Raw genomic sequence first — 27,503 nt, 5'->3', positions numbered from 1 at the left:
GTATTGATGGGAACAGATCAGGAAATTCAGTGAGTAAATATTACAAGAGCCACCCGCAATTTTTGTCGGTAAACAGAGCTCGTAAATAACCGAGAGGAACTCATCTCACATCTCAATAGCTCCTTTTGAGTAACTTTGAGGCCCCGTAAAGTCGCGTTAGACTCGCCCAGCGGTCTATCCGCCTCCGTCACAACCAGAGGGTCCTAATGCCCAAAAATTCGGTCCTTCCTATTCGGCTACTGAATCCATCCTCGTGGGCGGTTTGTGTATTTCCTCTCAACTACAATTAATTCGATTGAGAAATTGCTCCAGTGACACCAATATAGAGCATATGGCCCAGATTTTTATAGTGCGGGTGGATAAAGGGCCCATTCTCGGGTTAATGGAGCCTGATGGACATCAATGGACCACTGCGGCTAATTCTTCACACAATCTAATTGCCTCCAACACCTGGAGAATCCCCAGTTCGAAAACATGTGGCTGTTGAACAATTTGTCAATTGAATTCTTACTATTCCACCGCTCAACCATAAATTCACGGAGAAAAAGAGGTGAAACTCGAAGAGAATTAATGCCATAAATAAACTGGCGATGGCTATTATTTCTCGGGATCGGACAAATGTCGATGTTGGGGGAGAATGAATGACTTAAGAATTCAAGTGATTTCTTTTCAATTTTGGGAAAACAAAAATATCAACCGGATAATTCCATCTCCTCGACGAAACCGCGGAAATGGCGGAAATTATCGTGCGCCGGGTAAATACCCGTGGCAGAAAGTCTTTTTTTTTTATCAGTGTAACGAGATTAATGGGTTATAGAGTGCGAATGGAAATGGCCCCCATCGTATGTGCGGTTGGCAATCCTTCGGGTCTCAGGTGGCGATGCTCAAAGCCAATTATGCGCGAATGCCCTGTTTTCCCTCATCCACTCAAAGGCCCCCACAAGTTTAACGTGTCCGCACTATAACGGATTAACTGCCTTGGAATTTATTTCTCAAAGTTATTCCCACCCCCACACCCACCCGTCTATTTTAATTAACACGCATTCATCAGTTGGAATTTAATTCCGGGCTCATTAATCTAATTAGCAATTTTCCGGGAAAATATCGGAGGGAATTCTATCGGACAATTTTTCATCCAATGGAGATGATATTACCGGGCGATTTAATATTCAGATGCACCAGCTATTTTGCAACATTAATGTATATTTCATACCTCAAATTCTGGTAAGGATGTGGGGGAGGAAACGACCTTATCTTTCCTATTATCGATAGCTGGCCTGAGACCAACATGGCAGACTCTCTCATCGCGGCGCGTGTTGCCTTTTGTACCCGCCCACACAATTCCCGTTGCCATGGCAACCCTTCAGATATTTTCTCCAGGTTTCTCCTTCCTTCCCTCCCAAGTCCTAGGGTGCCCCATCATACGTACCATTATCGTGCTTTCTCATAAATAACAACTCACCTACTACCTCATCCCGTTTTATCGTTTCCAGCGAGAGATATACCCCGAAAAATTATTCATTTCAATCGCACATGTTGAAGAAAATTATACTTCAATCTTGAGAATTTGATACTTTATTTAACAATTTTTTTTTGTAATTACTCGGTGCCATTGAATTTTTTGAAAAGGGATTTTTCTTTATCGTGATGATTTTTGGCGCATTTCGAATTTTATTGAAGTGATAAAAATAATTATTTGGCAGGGATAATTGGAAGAATGATGAATATTAGTGATTTTTCTGAGGGAACTTAATTATTAAATTAGATAATTGAATGCAAAACGGGAGAAGCCACTTGGATGGGCTCAGATAATTGAATTTAAAATTTATGTCTCCATCCTGGATATTTCCAGGGAGCACTAGAGAGATTATAAAAAATAATCATCTCGCTGATGAATTTGCTAGGTCATAGACACCTTGGACTCATCATGTATAATACAGAAGCCATGGGGGTGACTCTCGACAAAAGATCCTGGCGAATATTTCGAGGGAAAAGGGTCGTAAAGGTGGGGTGTATGAACAATGTCCACAGGCCATTATTTATGTCCCAATAAAACTTTCCACCGAGGAGACGTACTATTTTCGGGATGGAAATACATGGACTGGAAAGAGTACAGGGACTCTGTCGGTCAAGGTTGACGTAGGTGCAACGAAATCCTCTCTTATTTTTCAAATAAACATTATAAGGTGAGAGTTTTTCCTCTCAGAGTTTTTCAATCTCCTGTGGAGACACCTCCCGAGTGGGGTTTTTCGAGTTCACGGCACGTGCCAACTCCTAGGGGGTCTCTGGACCTTGTACTAAATATTTTGGAAATATTGACCGACTGGCACAGAGACGACAGAATTTCTACTCGTTCCGCCACTTTTTCTCCTCAAGGCTGTGACGAGTAACAATTAAGTGCATTCGGCAATAATACATATCTCCTCAACATTTCAGAAAATTTACCCTGACGTTCTGGTTAAAATTACCGGAAAACGTATAACACTGAGGAAAAATTACAATTTTTCCTGCAATTTTAACTCTACGTGAGGCAAATTTTCATTCCAGTCATTCGATGACGATCGATTGCTAACTCCCAAATTATTCATCGAATCCAATATTCGTCTTCTGGATACCCCTTCATGGTCGATTCACCCTGATATTTCTAAAAGTCAATGAAAATTTCCAGTAAAACATTGCGGACAGTTTTGAGAAAAATCCTTTGGGAGGAGCACGTCAAAATATTGTGTCAAGGTTTCAGTATTAGGCATCATTGTCCCCTCAGTAGGATACAAAATTTCAGTGAGAATCACCCGTGGTGCACCTCCTGACCCGGAGACGAGGAGAATTCTGACGTCAGTTGAACAACTCCTTGAATTATTCGTATTCCAGTGAGTCAGGGAAAATACACGTCCTCAGGAGCGATGATATCTCCACGGAGTGCACGTATGTGTGCTGGATAGATTCCAATGTAATTCGGAATATATTTTTTTTTTCTCAACTCAAACTTCTTTCTCCCTGTCTCCATTTTTCGTCGTGATAAGGATGTCCGCCATTGCTTTGGAACTATCACATGGGCGAGAGATTACATCCTAGGGGTGAGGTTCCACCAGATTGAGATAGAGAATAATGGGGCAAGATCAAGATTCATGGCGTTTCTCAGGCAATAAAATGAAGCAGAGAGCATGTTAGGGGGAATTATGTTCGTATTTCGTAACTCACGATTCTACCGAATGATTATGTCGAGGGAAATGGGAATATCCGAGGAACATGACAATGAGTTTTATTCATCGATAGGAGATGACACCAGAGACTGCAGTGATTGAGAAAAATTTTACGAAATTATTTCGCAATTTTTTTAAAACATTCGCTAATCATTCGCAATTTAATCTGCAGAATTATTTTCGTAATTTCTATTGGACATCTCTGTGAGACGGATATTCGAAAGTTGTTTTTAGAAAAGAGTCGTGTCACCTTTAACTCAGAATTATTACCCAGCGTTGTAAATTATCCGGAAGCCAATCGTTTTTGGTGTTACTTTGAATTTCAGTACTTTTGGGATTTCTCTGTGGGTCAGTGGAGGAAACCCAGTGCTTTCTCCTCGATGGACAGGATAGATCCTCAAGGTCTCGTTTTTCCTCTTATGCAATATCCAGTGGACCCTGAGTAGGCCATAGCTCATCGATGAGTTATTTATTCCCCGAGCATTAACTCGAAAATTGTGAAAGGGCAAAATTTTTGAATGATGGTCTAGTAATTTCTGGATAGAATTCCCGAATAGAAGAATTGGTAAATTCCATTGGGAAGAATTGATTTTTTTTTCAATTTCATCATTGAATCCCTTTGGAATGTGCAGGATAAACTGATCTCATACAAAATTCATTGTGAATATGCAGAGGCCACAGTGTCCTGAGTGTCCCAGCCGGATCTGATGAAAGAGTAAACTCAATGGTTGCGATTCGATTTTCACTCGCAAGTATAAAATTGTCCTCTCGCTTTTTCCATGTCCTCCACCTGCAACTCTCGACTATCTCCGGACTGGAATTTCCCTCGGGACTCTCCGAATGGTTATTTATCCTTATTTCATTTATTTTTTTCAAAACTCCGAATTACACCCTCCAATTTTCCCCACTCACTCCACATTTTTTTAATACTTTAACGATATAACAAAGTATTTTATTATTACTATATACAATGAACAGGTTTTGCGTGTATCACAATTATTAAATATTCGGGATATTTTTGTTTTTACAGAGAGTAGAAATTCACCGAGATAATTTATTAATACTCTGCCCATTAAACTGAAATGGAAATTTAATGGATTCGATATTCGATATGTTATTAATTATATTAAGGGAGATTTGGCATGGGGACACGTGAAATTTCATGATTTCTTCCCCGCAAGTTCATTCTAGAAATTCAGGATCCATGAAATTTTTTATTGACAGTCAATGGGCGTGGATTCTGGATAATTAAATTGAGGAATAAATATTCGAATGTAGGAGGGAATTTCTTGAAACTGGCATTTGGATTTTTATGAATTTATGACGTATGTGATCCAGTCGACGGTTTTGGCGACTCGGTGGTAGATGCCAGGTTGTCCTGGTTGGGCACAACTGTATCCTGCCGATACAATGCCGATCAAATACCAACGTCCGGTTCTCTCTAGCATCAGGGGACCTCCACTGTCTCCCTGAGGACGAAAAAAAAAATGTTTAACCCATCAGTAATCGACTCGGTACACGTTAATTAAATTTCTCACTTGACACGAGTCTTTGCCACCCCCTCGGTACCCAGCGCACATCATCTCGTCGTAAATTACTACATTTATTCCATTAGTCCTGTGCCATCTCTCGCAGACTCTGTTATCGATCACTGGTACATCTACCGACTGCAGGGTTTTCGGTCTGAGTCTAGAGCCTGTTTAAATAAATAATTATTTTTTTAACATCTCTCTAAATCACCGATTCAAAATATTCCAAACCCTCCAAAAAAAAATCTCTCAAATCTCAAATTCCACGTACGAAATATTTTTGTTTAATATTTTTTTACTGAAACGATTTAAAAAATTATCAACATTTGCCTTAAAAAAAATCTTCAGAAATCATCTCGCTTGAAAAATTCATAATTAAATATTTTCTGTTGCTTTCAATTTGCATGAATTCATCGACGATTTTTCGATGAATCAATAATTTTGATAAATATTTCGTATCGATGGATTTCGGGTCTCCTAGGAATTCCTAGGGATACCTGAGAATCTGTCTTACCGGCCTGAAGGGCTCCCCACCCTGCAGCCCACCCGTACTGCCCCAGGAAGTCTTCATTCTTATCAGGCAGACAAATAGGCGATATGTGTGCCATATAATGAACAGGTCTGTCAAGCCTGAGGACAGCAACATCAAATCTGTCAGCCTGCGGTGTAAATTTGAAATAAGGATGAACCCGTATCTCTCGAACCCCAAAAGTATAAGCAGGAAGTGTCTCCGACGCTGAATTAACAACATAATCCCCCAGTGTCACTTGCACCTGACGAGCAGAAGCCCTGAAATATTTTTCCAATTGTTCACCAGAAGTTTAAAAAACACTGAGTACCACAATTAATTGAATTAACACTCACTTGGCCACACAATGACCCGCTGTCACCACGTGATAACGATTGACAAGCGTTCCTCCACATCTGCTCGATCCAATGCGGATGTAAGCCTAAATCAATTAAGATTTTAACGATCATCTATTCAAAGTTCTCTCCCATTCGGTGAAAATAATTCGATAATGAAGTCTGACCTGCCATGGAAAACTGCCAAACCCAGCATCATCACCACCCACAATTCTCCTCTGCGCGGTTTGTTTCGTCGACGAAATTCCACACTCTGCACAAAACAAATAATCCAATACACCTGTATATTTAAATCACTACCTGGGATCCTACACACCCCTCATGCATCAGTGCCAAATTAATCTCGAACCAGTGTAAATTATTTAAATCGTTAGACTTGGAGTAATTCACGCGTTAGAAAAGTGGATGAGATGACAACAGTCACGTGCTAGTGAATTAAATTAATCCTCGTTAAACCCTGTTAAATCATCATTAATTCGCTATAGGTCTCTCAATTCATGCAGTTCAATAATTAAAGAGGGAGAGAAAGGAGATGCATCGTTTATCTACATAAAAAAATTATAAATATTCCACAGAAAACAGTAAACCAACTGAATAAGAGATGATTGCTTTGGAAAGCTGAAGAAATTTCCAATATTTTTCACAACTCAACGGTGAAATCACTTTCGATTATATAAATATATTTTACATTTATATTTCACATCTCCCGTTTGAATATCAAAAATTAATTAATTGAAAAATGAAAGTACGGGTGAATAATTTAATCTATAGTCGTTTGAATGATTTTGATCTGTCATTTTTACGTTTTTGGTGGTGAAAAAGTTGAGATCTATCGTGCGCTCATTTCGTCTGACTTTAATTACTGAATCTCGTTACATGCATGAGGTCTTGTACGTTAACTTACGCTCGTCACTCGCTGTATCCGTAAATCCGTCCAATTCAAGCTGCTGATGCAACTGTTCTCTAGGTGCATCAACTAGATTTAAATCATTGCTAGTTTTAGGGTCTTTACGATGACAACACGCGTACATAATACCACCACAACTGCCATCCAACAGACCGGATGTCATCCAGCATTTAAGAAAAAATTCACAGCTCCTTCCGTCAGCGCACAATGTATCATCACCCTGCCACGATGGTTTTTTTTCATTCCGCGGTATTTCTGGATAAACAAGAATTTCGGATTTGCGAGAGACAATGATAATTACATGAAAATTTTATTTTTCTCTTCATCATGTACACCTGAATTACTCCAAGTCGTGGAAACATTATTTTTTGACAATCGCGATATTATATTCACAGAGTAATAACGGGAGAACCAATTAGTCACCGTGACGAAAGTTTCGCAAGTAAACAGTCAACATCCGGTTGTTTTGTCGTGAAGATATCGTCATTAAAACAAACGTAATAATTCCTCAAAAATCGGGACGTTGATTTTCCACGATTTGACACGGGAAAAAATATTTCTCGATGTATGCCAATTATTATTATTTTTTTTTCGTCGCTCGAGAAAACTTTTTCTCCCTGTGAAATAGTGAGGAGTCGATTCCGTAGATGTTGTTTCTCGTCCCTGTACTCAGTAACATGTTAGTGGGATATAATCAAGCGACTTTTACTTTTTCGGAATGTTATATGTATTATGACAGGGCAATTATCTTATCAAGCGTAAGACGGGTTTACTAGTGGTATTTACCTGTATCAACCTTGGGATAATCGTTGTAAATTTGTTTCCGGTGATCTAAAATGACAATGATGAGATAACGATTAAATACGATGAGGTATATGGTATGCACTTGGTTAGAAATTACTCCTCATTAAATTCAATTTAAACAATTCGGGTCAGGGTAGTACGAAAAAGTAAAATTCAAAGGAAAAAAGAACCTCGGAAGTCGTCGTCAACCTCTGGCGACACGTGATTGTTTGACTGGAAGAATGACGATCCAACTCCAGACCCTGGAAATGTGGGAAAGTCATCCCTGAAGATGAGCCTGGGACTTCTGTGCGCCATTACTGGTGCTGCTGGAGGTCTCCAGTATGACTTTGACTGCCTCCAGGGTGGACCTGGTATCGGGGAAAATCGGGAAATCGGGTGAACACTTCGACCACTTGGTGGTGACTCGTAGTATCCTGGAACTGGAAATCTCACGAATCTTCTCTTTCTCTGGAGAAATCCCCGGGTCGTGTCATTCACTGGCGATTGCGTAACACTGTTCTCAGTACTCGATGGCACTTGCACCTCTGTGTACACATATTCTATCATCAACAAAAATGTGATGACATACCAGCAGCACTCCTTTTTTGACGATCTCATTGTACACCTGTAGATAAGAAAAGCAAAGAAAATATTCAATAGGAGTTCGATTTTCAATCCATTTCGCGAGGTGATCTTTATTTGCCATCATATTATCGCCAATCAGGTATTTGAGTACTTGAAATTGATTTGATAAATTTTATTTAAACGGCAAAAATCGAAAATTTCATATTTCAAGATTTCCAAAATTCATGGCAATTTCCGTAAAAAAATTATCAGCTCCAAAATTCCATTTAAAAATTCGGTAACCGATTGAATCACAAAAGTGAAATCGAACGTAGATAAAAATGCAAATAGCCCCAACATATATCTAGTTTACATCACATATTGACTGAATAATGAGTGAAAGTGATGAAGACCCAGGCACATGCGGAAGTTATAGACATACGCAAATAAAAAGCGGAAGACTACATTTTTTTCTCGCTATAAAAATAAATAAACAATGAACATGGCAAATCCAGGATTCTCTCCTGAATTTCACAGAATTGCGAGTGACGCGTTATCGACCGTGCAAATTTTCGTTCTATTTAATGCGACAGCATGAATTTTTGACGCAAAAAAAAGGTTAATTGTCGCACAAAAAAAAATGCAATAAACTCGGGAAAATTCGTCGGAAAATCCGTGAGATGAGCTAGGGAAAGCGTTTGATGGATGAAACATGTTGAACTCTCGTTCTAAAGGGAAAGTGCTCGTATCTTCTTCTTTCACCTCGTCGTTTAATACGCGAAGGTGAATCACACATCCGCATGAGCAAAAAGTGGTTTATTTGACTGGTTTCGTAATACCATCCGGCAAAATATTCACGTACTCCGGATATGTGAGGCCTATGGCTTTCGCATCCACCCGAACTTTCACGAAATCTCCCCAGTTTGGTTCACACCTTTTTCCTTGAATATTCCGTGTCATTTGGATCGAAATCTCATGATTATTCCTAGATTCTTTCGGTGACCACCGATAATTATTCCTCTTCCTTTCTCCATAGTTATGTAACGGGGACCGGGTGTCAATGCACCGAAGGGACGATGATGACCTCGAGTTATTCAATAGGATGGATCTCACAGAAGATCCGTTAGAAAAACGAAACATTTCGTAACTTAGAAGCACCAGAAATTCATTTTCCCTCTCTCAAAATATATTAAATGCGACCAATGAATTTTTATTTATATACATTCTTCAACAGATCGGCTTGAATGAATTCCAATTTTCCAATCAATCAATTTTCTTTTTGTTTATGGAATATCTATCTCTGGCAATGAATTTCTCCACTACCGCGGATATACCATAACCAATCATAAAATATATCCAATCATCTCGTCAGTATCAGAACCCAACCAACTACATCAATAGTCCACTTGATTTCCAATCCCCGACATTTAATATTTCACGCTTGCGCACTCTACCGTTATGTTAGTGGGTCATTGGCTTAGCAATACACCCGTAAAATACCCACAAAACCCACGTTAGAACAGACAGGGAGTGAAAGTGCAGTGGTGCACACGATTGCGTCGTCTTCTCCACAGAAAGTCCACGATTTGAAGTTCACGTTCACGTTCACCCGTTCGCCTCTATCATTTCCCCCCCACGTGTGAAGAGGAGGGGATGGGGCAGAAAGTTCAATGCTGATCAAAACACACGATCTCCGTATTTACATCAAAAAAATCTCTCCACCTAATCACACTATTCACTTAATTACTTCACTAGTTTATTCATTATCAAATTAAATGAGCGATTTCCCGCTGTCAGATGCGAACTTTCACCTCGAGGTGCTCTCGAGAGTCGCGGGATTTCTTAAGATCTTATTTGGATTTCCCTTATCTCTCTGACTGGTTGAATGAGGAATTTATTTGTCGAGTCATTTACATTTTACCTCAATCAATTGTCGATTTTTCAACCGATTTTTCAACCGATTCCACAGAGTCAATTTTTTAATACCGTTTATCAGACTGGATCCTTTCGATTTTATTTGCCCTCCCCCTGAAAAATTGAATTTTCACCTTCTGTAAAAACCGGTCCGAAGAAATCGCATCTTTCTTTTTTTTTCCTCCCCTCCCATCCCTCGACGTTGATGTGGCCTTGAAACGACTCTTCATGCTCCAATTCCCTCATCTCTCTGATTCCCCACCCCATTCAATCTCTTCACACTCTCGTCACGAGTACTTTCCATTGTGTAATGGATTTTTATATCTTTACCCCCATATACGTAAATCGTTTCACTCCAATGCCGAAACATCACTTACTCATGTAAATCAAATTCAACCGTAGAAAAACCTCTTCACGCTCAATTATCCAAGCAACATCTCTCTTCAACAATAAAAAAAAATCTTACCAAATGAAAAATCCAAACTTCCAAATCTTCACCAATTCCTCAAAATTTAATCGTGTTCTCAAATTCCACTGTTCACATCAATTCATCCCCACAATTTTCAATCGAATAACAGTAACCCAAAAACTTCACTCTCATTTTCTCATTTTCTCCTCTTCATCACCGAAAACAGCTGATGGTTCCACTTATTTTATTGAATTATATTCCCCTGTCATTTTGCTCAGGTCGGGAGGGAATTTTTAAATTAAGGGATAAATTTAAAATTTGAATTTTGATATTGAGTGAAAAATCGTTGTGTGATGTATTTGGCTTTTGGGTTGGAGTCCAGGGGCCGGTGTTGATCTTCAACGACTGGCGCCTGGTTAAAAGCACATTTACACTCGTTACTCTCTGAAAAACCTCACGTTCCCCATGCCACACCACACAACAACTGAGTGCCCAACGTTAAACACAAACCCGTTGCCTCCTAGCTCTCACTTTCTCCGACGAGTTTGTAGTTTCATTTCGGTTTTGTAAAACTCTCTCGGCTTCATTTCTCCCACTCCTAACATCATCTGGACTTCGCCGGATTTTTCCATCTGTATCGTCAGTTTTTTTTTACAACTCATCTCCTCAGGATTACCATAATAACTCATTGAACTCCAATTAAATCATTCATCTCATGATTTTGTTGCACCACCCCATGGGCAACCCCCCAACCCATCAGTAAAATCAAATCAATCGAATTAGTCATTTTAATCAATTAATTGTCTATCTCGAAAAATTTTTTAGAGCGAATTAATTTTTGGAAAAAAGAGGTGCTTTGATATTTGATCGTGGAGTAGATAAATTTTGAGGGAAATGATCCCTCAAATGTAATTTCAACAATTGTAAGTGAAAACGCACGATCTTTAATCATCTGCTCGACTAATTCCCGAGTTATCTCATGCAAGAATGAATTAACTCGACGTAACAATTGGAAAATCGAATGCCAGTCTTGAATAATGTCCCTCAAATAACTTGCGAAATGATCCCCAAGTTTCCGCATTTGACCCGAATCTCAACATAAATCCATTCCTCCATGAAATTAGAACTGAAATAATTCCCGAGTAAATTACGTTACACTTTGTTGATCATTGCGAAAGATTAAGTAGTAAATAATTTTTCTAAAAGCCTCCATTTTTTTTCCACAATTTTATTGTTATGGGCAAGGAAACGCGTTTGAGTTGCGAAAAATAATTGTTTTGAGGACATCTGGAATCTCCTTTGTCCGCCTCGGGCCGTAACGAAAGTGGCAATTCTCTTCAATTCTTCTCACTTCCGCTGACTCAACGATAATTCCTCAATTTTTCCTTCATTTTTTTCATATACCAAATTCATTTTTTCGTTTACCCTCAGGCCTTGGTGAACGGTCGAGTTGAAATAAGAATTTGACATAACTCTTTCGTAGAACAGTCGTTTTATTTTCACGCTCCCGTTCGAACGAGACAATGAGCCGATTTTTTTCTTATCTCTCCCTTCAAAAGGAGAGAATTCTTCGGCATTATCCTAATGGTTATTGTTTTGAATGCGGATATTGTCTGAAATGAGAACGGAAGTCGCTATCGTTCTCTCGAAAATCTCCAGTAAAGATTCAGAGTAGAAAAAAAAATTGAATTAACGCACGTGATGAGTTAGACAAGCCATTTTTATAAAATGAAAAATCGCTTCGTTAGGAAATCCCTATTTTTCAATAGTGAGTTCATCTCTTGACTGGCGCACATACCGATGTTTACCCCAAGAATTGAAAATAAAAGTGCTCGAAGTTAACCCGTCGGATTCTGATCTGGTGGTACTTTCCAATCAAGCCACATCCGGTTTTATTCGTTCTTGACGACATCGAGATATGCTCAGTCAAGATCAAGTGGAAAGTTGAAAAAAATCCCAGTGACTTCAGCATCGAGAGGAAAAAAAAAATTCCAAAACAAGAAAATGAATACCTCCACGAGTGAACCGCCAAATATCTAGAATTACCGAGTTACGAGATGATGTGAATTAAATACTGAAAAAATCACGGGTCTAGCTCCTTTCCTCTGAACGAGATCATGATAGGTGTAATAATGCTTTTGAACTTTCTCCGGTATCCAAACTCTCGAAAGTCATGTGTTACTACTTCTTTTTTCTCCGCATTTTGATATGAAAGAAAAATTCACGTGTTCAATACGCCAAAGCAAAACAATTCCCCAAAATTATTTATAACGAGATTAATACTATTCCAACAAATAAAAATTGATTGTCAGTAATTTCCCGTTAATTCCAGATGAAGAATCACGTAATTTTACGATAAGACAAATAGAAACTGATAATTGCGGAGGTTTTTTTTTTTTCTCGGCAATTAAATACCTCAAAGCCATCTTTAACAAGCCATAAAATATTTAATGCCATGAATTATCCTAATGTCGTCTTCAGACAATGAAAAAAAATCCCCCGATGTCGCTCCTACACACCAGAAGTCCGCATTACTTTCACGAGTGAACACTATCCGCTCAGATTCTCCTGGAGTAGACAGCCGCTCTTTAAACAGAAAGAAATGGTTGTAAAAAAAAAACGTCCAGCAAAGAATAAAGACAAAAAGAGAAGTTCTGTCGACTCCTCTTACTTTCTCCCGTGCTGTACACAGATACCAATACGAAAAGTAGGTCCCAAATACAATCAAACCAAGAAATTCAATGGCTCGTATGCATTCACATAACACTGTTCATCCCAGCGTAATTAGAAATTTTAGTCGAAAGCCGAGGGATTTATTTATGTGCGTGAGAGATGTATTTATCGTTATCCTACTCTTTTTATTTTTTTCCCACTCTCATCCTCGCTGAAATAATTCGGGATTACGACCTTGAAAACCTCTTTATTTTTTATTAAACATCGAAGTCCCTTTTTCCCCGGGTTTTTCAAAATTTTCCAAGGGCGCGTCATTTAATTAGACACGAGGGGAAAAGCTCGTGGAATTTATAATTTTTCCGGCAATTCCTTTAAAATTCCAATTTTTTTTATTAAAACCTCAATTTTTAATAGAACCAGTGGGACTCAGTGGGAAATTTTTAATAGTCCCTGAATTGTTTTTATCAGAAGGGGATGACTTCGCTCGTCACATGCTCCAATGCCGACTCGTTTTCATTAGTGAAAGTGAATGACACGTGACGATACTACAGAATTGAAAGATGTTGAGTTATTTGATTCTGCTTCCTCATGAGATCCATTAAAAAATAGAGAAAATAGATTTCCACTGGAGATTGATTTATTCAGAAACTGTGGCAGCTTCCGAACGCCTGAATAACGAGATTGATTGATGAAACAAAATTGAGTTCTTAATTCTGTTCAAATTAATTTCTTACGAGTCCCTCAACTGAGCGTTCAAATAAATTCACTGTAAAAGTGAGTTGATCTGTTTTATTCAACAACAAATTTTCATAATTCATTTAAAACATCCAAAACTTTCGCTGGACTCTTTTAAAAAAAAAAATCCCACTTCCCTGCTCCATAAAACGTAAAAGATATTAAATCACAGGGGTATGACTAATGGTTAAACTATCATGTCTCAACCACTTCTCTCACTTTTAGATACAAAAATGATGTAGAGCGCTGCCAAAATTGTATTGCTTTTGAGAGAAAGAGTTACATGTATTTTCGATATTTATATATCAATATTAATACTAATTAATAATTCCAAGAATCAACACTAGATTAGACTATTTCACAGATATCTGTAGAATTGAAGAGACAATATTACCTTCAAAACATTTTCGCGACGGACTTCAATCTTAGATTTTATCCGAAAATTAAATACATTTTTTACTTGACTAGTATCAATTTTGGTTTATCGATGAATTCCTCGTGAGGAAGAGTTTAGCGTGCCTTCTGGAAAGCCAGTAGTGAATTCCAAAGAGAGACAAAACGATTTATTCCGCATTTCAAGCAGTATTCATATCTCGCGTCATATTTCCTCAACTATTTCTTCATCATTTCCTTTGAGTTAGCACTGGCTGCCTAGAACACAGATTATTTAAATTCATTATAAAACACTTTTACTTTTTAATAATAAAACCCTGTTATTACTCCAATTATCAGGAGAATGACTTGGATTTTCCGTTCATTCACTGTTAATGTATTTTTTCTACTCCAGCGGCTTCCGCTCTATTTAGAATTGAAATATCTAAATAAAAAACTAGATGTTCACAGTTCGATGGCAATCCACGATTTTATGGATTTTATTTACCAGAGAAAGATATTATTTTATTCATGAAGGTGAAAATTAATTTTTCAATTAATATTTACCGGATTGACACGGAGTCTTGCTGTCATTGTCCTCAACTAGATTGTCATCATTGCCATCATCGTACCCATTGTCGTAATAGATCTGCTCAATTTCATAATTTTGTTTATTACGATGTTGATTGGACCTTCGGGCACGGTCTAGATACCGCAGAATAGCCTCTAGTCTGCTGAGCGATGTAAATCGACTTCCACCAGTTGATTCCTCATCTCCAACTGGTCCACGTTTTCCATAACGACTGCCGAGGTAGAAGCGATCAGGTCGCGGTGATATCTCCACTATTTTCGATCCTCCACCCGATGTTTCATCGGAGTTTGGAATGCTTCGGCCGTATCGGCTTGGAAAGAACAGGGGCCGCTTGTTAGACTCTGTCAAAATGTCTTCAATCAATTCTCCCATCAAAGTTCAAATTCATAGGAAGTGGCACTCATCAAAATATTCCAAGACTATTCATCCCCAACTGTCGGAAATTAAAGATAAATCCCCCACAAAGCCCCCGCGATGATGGGGTCTAATTGTAGCCTGGACCGTGCGAAATCAGAACTGAGGATTCGATTCTCAGTGATTTTCACATTTCCATTTGTTCCTCTGACCGAGAAAAATTCCTCAAAGGTTTCGAGTGTCTGGAACCCGCTGGTTAAATACAGGGCTGCGAGCTTTCCCATCCACGCAATGTCACAGGTGTCGTTACAGGGTAATTAGGAAGATTTAATTAATCCTCAACCGCACACCAAACAGAGTGATTTCGCACGGTGGCCTTTTATAAATTTAACTCACCTGGACGTGACTCTTGACGTTTTCCGTAACGTCCTTGTGTGTAGAAATTATTATCCGCCAAGATGACATTCGTGAGCAACAGGACAATCCAGAGACACGCTATAGGGTCCACAGCAAATGTTGAAGACATTCTTCCACTCGGTAAAAAGACTCGTACTGAACCCCAAAAAAAAAGCGTTCATTCCCTTGTACTGACCCTTCATTATATATTTATCCGGTCGATTCATAAATTATATATTGGCATATGAAAGTAGCTGGGGGGGAGGAAACACATTCCGTGGGTTATCTTTTGGAATCTTGAGGTGAGAACGTGGTTTATGGATGAGTCCAACAGCATGAAGACAGAATTTATTATTAATGTTCACCGGTAAAGTGGGGAAAAAAAATTAACAGAGCAAAACCCAGAGGCATTAACTCGAAATTCATTTCAATAATTTCACTGGTTCCACCCGGCTATTTCTACATATCAACAACATCAATAATAATGCTAGTATTTACCTGATTTTTTAACGGATGATTCGATCATTATAAGCTTTTCTTATCCACCGAACATTTCAAACTCTCTGGAGAAATTATGAGTGCATGGAATAATTAATTAATTAACAACTCGGGGTGGCGAGGGAAATTTTACGATTGAATGAATAGTGGGACTAATTTGATTGCCGGATGTAAAATAGAGAATTAGTGGAAATGAAATATTTTTTAACAACTTACGTAGTTAAGAGAGATGAGGGCATCCAAGGGGGTGAAACGACTCTGGGATCCTCTGGCATCGGGTAGAGCTTTATATACTCACGGGTAGTCCGCCCACAGTCATGAAGAGGGGTTGACCCCTCAGGTTTTGGGAGGAGGTGAGGGACATGTGACAAATTGTAAATTTCCCCACTCCAAAACACCATACATAACGTATGCCTCAAATTCTCACAAATTCCTCTCAAAATATCAATTTCCCAAATTAGCTCAAATTAATCAGTAACTCCCTGAATCATCCCCCAACCCCCTCTCCCCCCCGAAAATTGAACTTCGATTATTCGTCAATTTGCATCACAACGGGGGTAGATGACAATCAGGAAATTTCCTTCTCTCTCGACAACGAGATAAATCATTACCCCATGTTCAAACATAAATTAACAGTTCCCCCAGTCCAATAACTCATATGATAACTGACTGTGAAGTACAGAAAAATAGTTGAGTCCAACGAGAGTGTAAATCACATTTTGTATAAATAAATTTCATATATTTTGGGGGTAAGCTTTTTTTCGGCTGTCGGGTGTGAAGTTTTTTTTTTCATTGCTCTCATGAAAAATTCATTTAAAATATGTGATATGATCCTTTGACGAAACTCGTGGGTGATATTTTCGATTTGCTCTCCATTCCGTGAGAATAATTACACATAATTGTGAATCACTTTTTTTACGGCTAATACGTACTGTGTCACTTTAACAAACAAAAATTAATCGATACTAGTTATTACATCGAGCAATCATTTCGAGCATTTAAAATGTCCTCTCGAGTGACGATATAAACAATGGGCGACTCCCAAAAATGATTTGGATTTTTTTTGGCTGATGTACGACTGTTTTTTTCATACATTTAAGGATGTACTATTATATTCTACACAGCTGACTACACAACGGCCTCATTTTATTGCTTCCACGTGTTTTTCGGCATGTAGCCGAATGGTGTCGATACCGATTCATAATTTACACATTTGATATTTTTCTATGATTTTACATTCATGTAAAGACACTTGCTACATTTGTAAGGCCGAGTATTTCGACACGTGTTATTCATTTCTGCTATAGCTTTATAAATGTTAGTTCACGGATGTAAATTTGTCACTTCCTTGTCTGTATACAATAATTACATGAGCTTTACTTATAATTACATGATTGCTCGATGTAATAACTAGTATCGATTAATTTTTGTTTGTTAAAGTGACACAGTACGTATTGAATAATCTTCCCAAAATAACAAACAGTAGATTCGCGCACGTAAAAGGAAGCGTAAAGGCGTAAGTGTGCCGCACAGTTTGATCTAATTAATTAAAAAATGATAAAGTGGATTCAAATATTTTTTTCGTGACGTTAATCTCAGGGGAGCTCTCAGCTGTTACCCCAGTTCTCGAGCAACACGCATTACTCCTATCTTTTTTACTTGTTGCGTGTGATGTGTACAATATTCTAGTTATTTCGCTATTTATGACATCAAATAACTCAGACCTGTGGATAATAGTTCCGATAACAATGCCATTTTTCCAATACCCCTCTTTTGCCATTAGAAAATTTTTCCGCGGTCCTTGATTGATCCAATGTGTCAAACAGCTGCGAAATTTCTCGCTGCTCCACGGATTTTTCGTTTCCATTATTCCATTATTGTTCTATTATCTTCCAAATTCGTTCTCCGGATTAGAAATAACAGCTGGGAATTCTCTGGGGCTCTAGAAAGGATTCAAGGGGGTAATTGAGGGTGACTTGAGGCGGAAAACAACGAAGAATGTCTAACATGGGGTACTGTCTCATTTGTCAGAGAGAATCTTTCGTTTCCTGATTGTAATTGAAGATTTGGATAATTCAATTATTTATCACGCGAAGAGAAATTTTCCATATCAATGAATTTTTATTTTTTTCTGCTCCAAAAAATTGGAGAGTGTTCCATTCACCAAATAAATGCCAGAATTTCCTTACAAATCCCGATTCTGTAATTTGATTCGAAAAAATATTTCCCAGAAATTGATGGAATATTATTTCAACTCCCACATTGCGGTAATTCCATGTAATTATTATTGAGGAGTGTTTATCGATTCTCGATTCAGTGAAAAAAAGGGCAGAGTGCTTTTCCAGTGAAATTATTCGATAATTCAGATTAGAATCAATTTAACGAAAGAGAAAATTAGTCTGAAAATCCGCATTTCGTTGATCACAATCTCCCCCATTACCAAAATCAACAGATGATAAGAAAATAGATAATTAAACTCTTTGAAGTGACCGCCGAGCGATGAATGAAAATTGTGCATTTGTGCATGAAGATAAGTTGCATTTCATTTAATCCTGAAAAAATGGAAAAATTCGAGATCAAACATCTGTCCGGGTTTTGCAATTTCGGTGTTATCTATCGATTTCAAATAATTAAACCCCCACTATCCCCACCCACGTGACAGTGGCCTCCTAACCTCCAAGAGGTCTTCAAGACTATCAACAAAGTGCAAATTCTCGACGAAGAATTCCTCCATTTAATATTCATTATCACGATGATTGTGTCACCTCTGATCAAGATCTCTCGGTCAATTCGTGGGAAAATTGCCTATAGCCAGACGGTAAGTATTTTCAATTACTTCAGATCTCTTGATTCACCTCACAAAATTTCACTCAGCTCTGCATATTTACTCGCATTATTTGAGTTTATCACCACCTCATTGAATTTAATTTATTTTATGTAGCTGTAATTTTTTTTTAATTCATACCATTGCATTTGATTTTTTTCTTAATAATTCAAGCTATCCAGATATTCGACAAAGTCGAAGAAATCTGAGCCTGAGATTCCCAGGAATGAGCTGGAGGGATTATTCAGTGCTCAGTACCAACCGGATAAAGGAAAAGTTTATGATAAAAAACCCTTCAAGCTGAGGCTTGAGGGGGGTAGGAAGTACTCCTGGTGCACCTGTGGTCAGAGCAAGGGTCAACCCCTCTGCGATGGCACCCACAAGAACATCTTCCTCAAGATCAAAATGAGGCCCCTGCGGTTCCAGGTCAAGGAGACCAAAGAGTACTGGCTCTGCAACTGTAAGCAGACGTCTAATAGACCCTTCTGCGATGGCACACATCTGAGGGAAGATATTCAAGCTAAAATCAAATAATATGTAACGAGTTACGAAAATTGATTACTGTAAATAAATTCAAATGAAAAAATATAATTTTTCTCTACTCATTTCATCGAAATATGATTTTTTAATGAAATCCAATTATTTCATTAATCACCCATTGATTTTATATATATTCATATATATATAAAATTTATTACAGCCTGTGGGTAATGATTAAAAATTTTGGAATAGAATTTCAAAAATCCCGCGTTACGTCCGCACATGCGTACAACACTTGCCTCGTCAGTGCATTTCTAATTGGTGAGACATCCCCTCTCACTGAAATTTTCAAACACAAGAACCCGGAAAACGCGTCTGTTGCCAACGCATTTCCAACCGTCAAATCTCCTCGTACGAGTCTGTCATTTTTCGAGAAAATATTTTCTTTTATTATTCTACGAGTGAACTGGACGTTCTGTGATAATTCCCCAAATATCAAGAGGAGCTCTGCAATAATGAAGTCATCGTAAGTAAATTTATTTCCTCGATGCACTAGAAATATCGCAGGTTAGATAGACTTGACATTCGTGAACTCCCGCTCACCGATTGCTGGAGGTGTTTTTCACTTTTCCCTTTTATTTTTAAAATAAATTTTTTTCACTTCCAGTCGTCCAAAGCCTCCGCTGTCAGCGCGAAAACCAGCTCGCCCTCGTTTTCAAGTTCCTCACTCAAAAGATCCAGTCCAGGTATATTGCAGAGTACGTCCCGTGCAGAGTCCTTCGGACATCTCCTGCATGAATGTAATCTCCCCAACGACAATTCTGATAACGCCTCCAGAATCCTCCACGAATTTTCGCTCGACCACAAAAGAAATCCAGACAGTTTTCACAAAAGTCTTCACACCAGACATCAGTCAACAAGAAATCTTCAGCGACGTGGCCCTTCCCCTCGTGGAGAACCTCATCGCCTCGAAAAATGCACTGCTCTTCACCTACGGTGTAACAGGCTCAGGCAAGACCTTCACGATGACAGGAGAGAATGGTAACTCTGGCATAATGCCCAGATGCCTGGACGTCCTCTTCAACAGCATCTCCTCGTATCAAGCCAAGAAATTTGTCTTCAAGCCTGACCCATTCAACTCGTTCGAGGTCCAAAGTGAAACAGACGCCATGCTAGATCGACAGTCAGAGCTGCATGCAGGTCTGACGACCCCCAGACCCCAGAAAACGAAATACAGACGTCAGGACAGTGATACAGACAGCAACCCCCCACTTCCTCGGTCTCCAGACGAATCTCATTCACTTCCTGTGGATGAGGACAGCGTCTACGCTGTTTTCATAAGTTACGTTGAGATATACAATAATTCCGTGTACGATCTCCTGGACGAGGAGGAGCCTAAGGGGAAGACTCTGCAGTCAAAAATACTCAGGGAGGATGGCAACAAGAACATGTACGTTCACATGGTGACGCAGATCGAGGTGAAGAGCTCTGAGGATGCCTTCGAGGCGTTCAGGAGAGGTCAGAGAAAGAGGAGAGTGGCTCATACTGCACTTAATGCTGAATCCTCGAGGTCTCACTCGGTTTTCACAATTAGACTGGTTCAAGGACCCCTGGACAGCCAGGGAGAAAACGTTGTCGATGATAAGAGATTGATTTCTATATCTCAGCTGTCTCTGGTGGATCTGGCTGGCTCAGAAAGGACCAACCGGACCAAGAACACTGGACAACGTCTCAGGGAGGCTGGCAACATCAATAATTCGTTGATGACGCTTAGATCTTGCCTGGAGATCCTCCGGGAAAATCAGACCTCTGGATCGAACAAGATTGTCCCATACAGGGACTCAAAACTCACACACCTCTTCAAGAATTATTTCGATGGAGAGGGCAGAGTCAGGATGATTGTGTGCGTTAATCCACGGTCCGATGATTATGATGAGACAATTCAGGTGATGAAGTTCGCTGAGATGACGCAGGAGGTTCAGGTTGCTCGCCCCACTGTACCCAAGATCGAGCTTGGGTTTACACCGGGGAGGAGACAGGCTAATAAAATATTCAAGGAGGCTAGGAGCCGATTGGAGAATATGGGGAGACCTGAGGCTGCGAATATCGATCTTGACTTGGGGCTTGTTTATTCACTGGGTGGACCCTTTCCTCCTCTGGAGGTCAATAATCCCCATCAGGACGAGATAATTACAACTCTCATGAGATTTTTGGAGCACAGAATTGCCAGGAGGAATTTGCTCAGTTCTGATCTAGAGACCAAGCAGAACGACTTCAGGAAGATGCTGCATGGTCTCGAACAGGAGAATATGACATTCAAGGTTGAGAATGCCTCGCTGAAGGCAGCAAACTGTCAGCAGAAGAAGAAACTTACTACCCTCGAGGAACATGTGTACAAAACTGAGAGTCAGATTGACAGTCTCCTGAGAAAACTCAATACTGCTAATGAGACAATTACAAAGCTGCAGGTGGAGTTGAAAGACAAAGATGTATGTCTCAATCAGAGGCTCATTGAGAAGCAAAAAGTGAAGCAGAGGTTCAATACAAAAATGCAGCAGGAGACGGATAAAATGAATAAAGAGCTTGAGATAAAATTGAGACAGCAGAGGCTCAGGATGCAGAGCCAGACGAAAGCCACTGAGGATAGGCTGAGGCTCGTCAAGAAAATCCTCGACGATGACGGGAATATTATTGCGCCTGTGGAGATGGAGAGGGAGGAGAGGATACCTGAGACTGTCTCTGGGAAGATTGCTGCTGCTGATGGCAGATCGAGGAGGGACAAAGTACCTGTGTCCAATTTGAGACACAGGAGGAGTCAGAGTGCTGATCGCTGGGTGGATCACAGACCTGGGGCATTGGTACCTATTGGTACTGTTCTACAGCCTCTCATGAGGAGGAGAAGAAGCATCAGTAAACTCACGGATCCCAAAGAGATTACTGATGGCGCCTCCAAGTATTGTTTGATCGCCCAGGAACAGGACACCGATGGCGAACTGGAGACAAAACTTTATAAGGGAGATATTGTGCCCACAAGTGGAGGAGGGGCTCAAGTCGTATTCAATGATGTTGAGTGCCTTAAACAGATGTCCCCAACTGCCAGGAGAAAGAGGAGTGGAGTCAACGGGGATGAGAGAACAACTGAGGAGAATGGCGATAGTAAGAGACCCAGAGTTTTTAATTAACTCACGAATTCTTCATTTTATCGATGGTTTTACCATTAATTAGTCCATTAATTTGTGCTTAACGACATTTGATAACTGTTTGTAATAATATTTACAAAAATAAATTAATCATTATTTAATTCGTAATTTCCTTTATTATCTTCATGTCTTCTTTCAGTTTTTTTATTCGTTAATTACTAGAATTCCTGGGCAGTCGAGCCGGAATATTAACGACTGAATACTGAATATATATACAACAATTTATTTATCTTACGACATTTTTCGAATTTTTAGTTTATTGAAAGAAATCTTTCGATTTGGTTTTGTTTCAACTGTGTCTCCGTGGTTATCGTGAAAAATTGAGGGGTCGTATTGTCGCTGAAGTAGTCCTTTAGTGGAGTATATCATTTCAATTGAAATTTTTTTCATTACTTCGTGTAAATAGGTGAAAAATAAAAAGACAGTTGTTGATATTTTCATCTCTCTTTTTAACAGCAAAAATAATAGGACTCGCAACCGTTGATATGGATAAGCAAAGAGTGAATAAAGTTTTTCGTACAAAAAAGGTGGACGTTAGAAAAACAAAAATGATAAAATTTCTTAATTCAATTTCTTAACTCTAGGACGCAAAATAGAAACGATTGAGCGTATTTTCGCATTTTTCCTTACATCTGAATATTTTATCAATTATTTTTCTGTGTTTTAAACACACAACCAAATGTTGTCCTTGAATTCTCCGGATGATAACAATTTCGAAGAGAACAATAGAAAAAAAAAAATAAGAACTGCAAGAAGAATTAATTAGACGCGAAATAAAAATTGAGGACTAGATAGTGTTTTCACATTAACTCTTTAAAAAATAAATTTTATATTAAGTTGGGGCATTTATCGATTTTACTTCTCATGAATTATAAAAAAATGATTATCGATAATAGCTATGATTAATAGTTTCTTTTTTTTTCTCAATAATTTCAAAGGTCATAACATTAATTCTTACTGTATCATTGATTTGTTCCAAAATCTCTTTGTCTTTTCGGCTCTCAAACAATTCTCTCACACCAATCATCAATTTATTCCCTTTCCACCAAGTGTTTAACACTCAAAGCTAAAAAAGAACATTAATCACAAGAGCAAATACGGAAATTGTTATTCGTTCCTCGTGTGAATGTGAAGAAACTCGTGGTTATCAGTGAGAACATGAGATAAGCATTTGATGGCCAATGATAACACCTCGACCAATCATTAATTCAGTGATTAAATGGCAAAACACCGACTCATCACTCTCACGCAAGACATCCCCTCGGTCTCCCTTACTCGATAGCTTTACTCATGAACTCGATGAACCTCTTCCCATACTGTTCAGGATCACAGGTGGAAATTCCATCGACATTAGCCCCGTATTTAACAGTTTTCGCTGCCTTAGCAGCTTGCTTTCTCACTCCATAATGCGTTAGAACATCAATAATCGCGAGAAAGTATATCTCTTTATTGGGTGCACCTTCCTTGCTGGGAATAGCGTAAATATCGAGCTCTGGAATGATGGCATCATCATACTGGAGACTAGCATCCCTCATGAGGGCAGCATGGGGTGACTCTGGAGGTGTTGTCATTCCAGTGACCCCGGACCATCCCCAGAGTCTGTCAACAGGCCCCCTCGAGTCCAATCCACTGCCAGACTCACTGTCATCCTCGTCATCGTGATTCTCTTCGTCCTCCTCCCTCTCAGCCCTTTCCCTGTTCTCTTGCTCTGCCCTCGCGCAATCGTGAAGCCCAAGGAGAAGTGAATAATCCATCAGGTGAAGCCTCGTCAGAAAATCCACGTCTGCTGTTAGGGTCTCTATGAGCTTCGATTTCGCCTCCTCACCGATGTAAATCTTCATTCCATCCTTGACAAAATCGTTGTCTTTGTACGTGGGAAGATCCTTCTCTTTTTCCTTGTCTGAGGCCTCTCGATCCACTGTTGAACCCTTCAGGTCGAATTTCTTGTGCGTCGTCAAGTGATTTGAGAATACATTTCGAATAGCCACTACATAGTGCTCAACTCCATCCACTGTTAGTCGATACATTCCCAGGTATTGGGGTAGAAGGGTTTTTCCATGCCTCTCCACTATGTACTGGAAGCAAAATTTTCATGTAATTCTCATGAAAAAAAAATACATCTTCCCAAAATTCCTAGAATAATTTCTTACTGGATGGTAATGTTTGAGGAACGAGTGCATTCTCTCCACCTCCTCACTCGTCATTGTCTTTATAATAAATAATTTGTCATAAGACTGATAGAACTTGGCTCCACTTTTCCCCGACGAATCATCCAGCGTTGGCTGTGACCTAAAATCAAATGTTCAGTCTGAAAAATCGAGGATTACCCCGGTGACACAATAATGACAGGATAAAGCGTTGAGTATCGATTTGTTTACGAGATGACCGATGATATCATCGATGTGAGAATGAAAGTGGATGAAGTGGATGTGAACAGCGGGTACAATAAAATAACACACAAATCACACGAATCGATGTTTGCATGTGATTAAATAATGAACAAGCGAAAGCATTTGCTGATCCATCAAGGACTCCAAATGAGTATCCAGGTGCTCTCCACTGTTTTTAATACGTGATACCATGTGTTTCTTCTCTATCGAATTATAAAATTTTTTTATAACGTTTGATATGTCTCCTCACTCCAACATTATTGGATTTTTTCCCTTCATAATTATGAGTTGATTTATGGTCGCGTGGCTGTGGGCGTGTTACAATAATTATATGCAAGTTTTCTAGTCTAGGTATAAACGTGATCGTAGTGTTAGTACTCCGTGCAGAAAATCCTTCTGTTTTTTATTGTTTTTACTTGAAAAAAATCGGATGGGTAACTCAGGAGTGAATTGGTGAAACGGATAATACGATTTGAAAAATTCCTCATTATCATCAAAATTAATCACAAGTCTTCTCGATTAATCAAGTGATGAATAATTTTCATTTTAGTTGTGTTTATTGCAATTATTCATTTCGTTAGCCACACGTAAAAAAAATATAATGTGATGGTAAAGGAAAATAATTGAATGAATAAATTGGCAGTAATGAAGAAACAAAAGCTCTAACCTCAGGCGTTTTGGTTTAAAACTGTAGGTACGATGTGGCTTATTTATATTCAGTAATTTAGACGCATTATTTCCCGGTGTTGTTACATTTATCGTAGGAACAGTGGCAGAACGTTGTACCATTTGTCGTTGTTTGATGGATACCTCGTTGGTTGTGGACAATTCTCGTTTATCAGTTATTCTTGAACGTCGCTTGAGACGCGAAGGATTAAATGCACGACATCTAGTATATACATATTTTTGTCTTCTTAATTTTTTCTCTTTATTGGGATACATTCGCTCCAAGGACACCGGCAATTGTAGGAAGAACATATGAATATTGACAGTGGAAAGTTATAATTCAATAGCTACGAGAGAAGAAAAAAAAATTTCAACTCTTCTCTTTCCTGTGAGGAGCTCAACTTTTTTTTCTCAGACCAAATACATTCTTCCTCATATATAAAGACCAGTGATCGATTATCTCACCTTGTCATCGATTCCTTGTAGTCCAAATCATCGATTCCAAATCTCTCGCGCAAATTTCGAAACACTAGAGGACAGTATTCCTTTATTTTAAAGTGTGATGGCATGTTTTCCCTGTAAAAATGCAAATTCTGGTTGAGTTTAATCGATCGAGGGATAATAAATCAGATGGATTAACTATTTATTCCTCTGGCAGATACACCTGCCAAAGGAAGTTATAGGACATGGGGATTAAACGTGTGGATTTGGCATCTGAATAGATAAAGAGTTTCGTTGGATTCTCCCCATCGGGCTATTCAGTTGATTTAGATGAGGGATACAATTGTTAGATTTACAACGACTGATTCTGGTATTACGTGCCAGTAACTGGCATACGAGTACAAAAACGGTGGTATATTTAGAATTAAAATGAACTTGCTCTGCCAGACGTTGAATTTTCGTGTTACACCGGCCCACCATTGTTTACCTTCTCTACGATGAATTTATTTTTAAGCTGAATCAATAATAATAATAATATTTCGGATATTGGATATTGACGTGCATGAGTTCGGGGTGAATTGATAAGCCTCAATGACTTTTTTTCCTCTCTTGTGGTTGTTATATTCTTTCATCACGAATTCCCAGATTATAACAATTGTCTTACTTGTTGAAGAGGTGATTATCAACTTTGAGTTTGCTGTAAGCCCTGAAATCATCGGGTAGAAGCATCACAGGAATATTCACATGGCTCAGTTCATTAATCTGTAAAAATTATAAGGAATCCCTCAAAATTGAAAAGAAAAATTCGTAATAATCAATCAAGATCAATCGTCAATATATCGAAATAGGCAGAGTGAAATTTCCGGTTTTATCTTCCTTTCGGATGTATTTTTTCCGGGTTACAAGTGATGCATGAGTCATTTAAATCGCATCGTTTTATTTCGAGATATCGGCGATTTGATAGAAACACTTTCAACTCCATTGTTGACAGTTCCATGACTCAACAATAGCGTCTATAACCCCAGGGCCTTTCAATCTCAAAAATAAAAATTAAAAAGCAAATGTATCCTACCGTGTGATTAACTCCCCACATGAAAACACTGAGGAGTGGCTCATTGGCACGAAAAAGCTTGACCTTTTGGTGCTTGACACGAAAGTGCTTCTTCTTGAGTTTGGAGAGCCCTCCGGACATATGCGGAATTCCGGACATAGTGAAAAATTACAAACAATTTAACCACTCGATCAAGTCTCTATCACCTCAAACTCTGTCACCAAAATTATCGATCCCCTGGGGCTCTTAACCCCAACGTCTCCTCTTTACACTTAAAAAATGTTCTGATAAACAATCCAGGGGGTAAATTCGATTACGCCATCGACGTTTCCACTAGTGCACCAATTGAAATTGATTATTGGATTTTCATGGGGCAATCGCCGATCGGTATTATTCGATTCTCTCAATGATAGTTTGTGAATAATTCCTCTTGATATGTTCGGGTGGTTTTTTTTTTTAATTGGAATTATTCGGAAAAAAAATTACCGGACCGCGCAGTTCGACAGTCGATCGGCCACTGAGTATTTGGCCCTTTAAAAATGGCGAAGGGGAAAAAGGAAACTGCGCAGCTCATAGGAAACGTCGATAAATCCAAGATGGAGGGAATTTAAATGGAAGCGGGAATTTTCGGATTTTTAAGTGAAATAACAAAGCT

General features: G+C 38.9%; 5 protein-coding genes and 1 long non-coding RNA gene across 11 annotated transcripts in view; 3 read left to right on the top strand and 3 right to left on the bottom strand.

Annotated features, from left to right (window-relative positions):
- Positions 1–27,503, top strand: part of LOC105265725 (uncharacterized) — a 77,946-nt gene that overhangs the window by 15,044 nt on the left and 35,399 nt on the right. The gene's annotated exons all lie outside the window — the stretch shown is intronic.
- On the bottom strand, positions 4,062–10,682 carry LOC105265715 (transmembrane protease serine 9). Of its 3 annotated transcripts, XM_011303366.1 has the most exons (9): positions 10,234–10,682; positions 7,478–7,914; positions 7,290–7,334; positions 6,501–6,758; positions 5,764–5,849; positions 5,597–5,682; positions 5,247–5,521; positions 4,742–4,899; positions 4,062–4,672 (listed from the first exon to the last, which is right to left on the bottom strand). In XM_011303366.1, exons 2-9 carry the CDS (start codon positions 7,905–7,907, stop codon positions 4,514–4,516), a joined length of 1,497 nt encoding a protein of 498 aa, XP_011301668.1. In that variant the 5' UTR covers positions 7,908–7,914; positions 10,234–10,682; the 3' UTR covers positions 4,062–4,513. The 3 variants fall into 3 exon arrangements, with proteins under 3 accessions (XP_011301668.1, XP_011301669.1, XP_011301670.1); XM_011303367.1 differs by lacking the exon at positions 6,501–6,758 and having other exon boundaries at positions 10,234–10,681; XM_011303368.1 differs by lacking the exons at positions 6,501–6,758; positions 7,290–7,334 and having other exon boundaries at positions 10,234–10,681.
- Positions 13,523–16,273, bottom strand: RYa (RYamide). Of its 2 annotated transcripts, XM_011303369.1 has the most exons (5): positions 16,013–16,273; positions 15,797–15,861; positions 15,299–15,454; positions 14,524–14,889; positions 13,523–14,235 (listed from the first exon to the last, which is right to left on the bottom strand). In XM_011303369.1, exons 2-5 carry the CDS (start codon positions 15,822–15,824, stop codon positions 14,222–14,224), a joined length of 564 nt encoding a protein of 187 aa, XP_011301671.1. In that variant the 5' UTR covers positions 15,825–15,861; positions 16,013–16,273; the 3' UTR covers positions 13,523–14,221. The 2 variants fall into 2 exon arrangements, with proteins under 2 accessions (XP_011301671.1, XP_011301672.1); XM_011303370.1 differs by lacking the exon at positions 15,797–15,861.
- On the top strand, positions 18,442–19,208 carry LOC105265717 (CDGSH iron-sulfur domain-containing protein 3, mitochondrial). The gene is made up of 2 exons (XM_011303372.1): positions 18,442–18,614; positions 18,795–19,208. Exons 1-2 carry the CDS (start codon positions 18,549–18,551, stop codon positions 19,152–19,154), a joined length of 426 nt encoding a protein of 141 aa, XP_011301674.1. The 5' UTR covers positions 18,442–18,548; the 3' UTR covers positions 19,155–19,208.
- On the bottom strand, positions 19,052–27,370 carry PIP4K (phosphatidylinositol 5-phosphate 4-kinase). Of its 3 annotated transcripts, XR_892094.1 has the most exons (7): positions 26,870–27,370; positions 26,462–26,559; positions 25,822–25,932; positions 25,358–25,579; positions 24,451–24,589; positions 23,259–24,375; positions 19,052–19,140 (listed from the first exon to the last, which is right to left on the bottom strand). XR_892094.1 is itself a non-coding variant. In XM_011303374.1 (6 exons), exons 1-6 carry the CDS (start codon positions 27,005–27,007, stop codon positions 23,572–23,574), a joined length of 1,512 nt encoding a protein of 503 aa, XP_011301676.1. In that variant the 5' UTR covers positions 27,008–27,370; the 3' UTR covers positions 22,397–23,571. The 3 variants fall into 3 exon arrangements, 2 of the variants coding, with proteins under 2 accessions (XP_011301676.1, XP_011301677.1); XM_011303374.1 differs by lacking the exon at positions 19,052–19,140 and having other exon boundaries at positions 22,397–24,375; XM_011303375.1 differs by lacking the exons at positions 19,052–19,140; positions 25,358–25,579 and having other exon boundaries at positions 22,397–24,375.
- pav (pavarotti) lies at positions 19,465–23,270 on the top strand. The gene is made up of 2 exons (XM_011303373.1): positions 19,465–19,626; positions 19,768–23,270. The coding sequence occupies exons 1-2, from the start codon at positions 19,616–19,618 to the stop codon at positions 22,280–22,282; spliced, it is 2,526 nt and encodes an 841-aa protein (XP_011301675.1). The 5' UTR covers positions 19,465–19,615; the 3' UTR covers positions 22,283–23,270.

This window comes from Fopius arisanus, unplaced genomic scaffold (genome assembly GCF_000806365.1).
Source record: "Fopius arisanus strain USDA-PBARC FA_bdor unplaced genomic scaffold, ASM80636v1 scaffold00031, whole genome shotgun sequence".
NCBI lineage: Eukaryota > Metazoa > Arthropoda > Insecta > Hymenoptera > Braconidae > Fopius > Fopius arisanus.
Note: the sequence above shows the minus strand (reverse complement) of the source record. Positions and strands in the feature narration are given on the sequence as shown.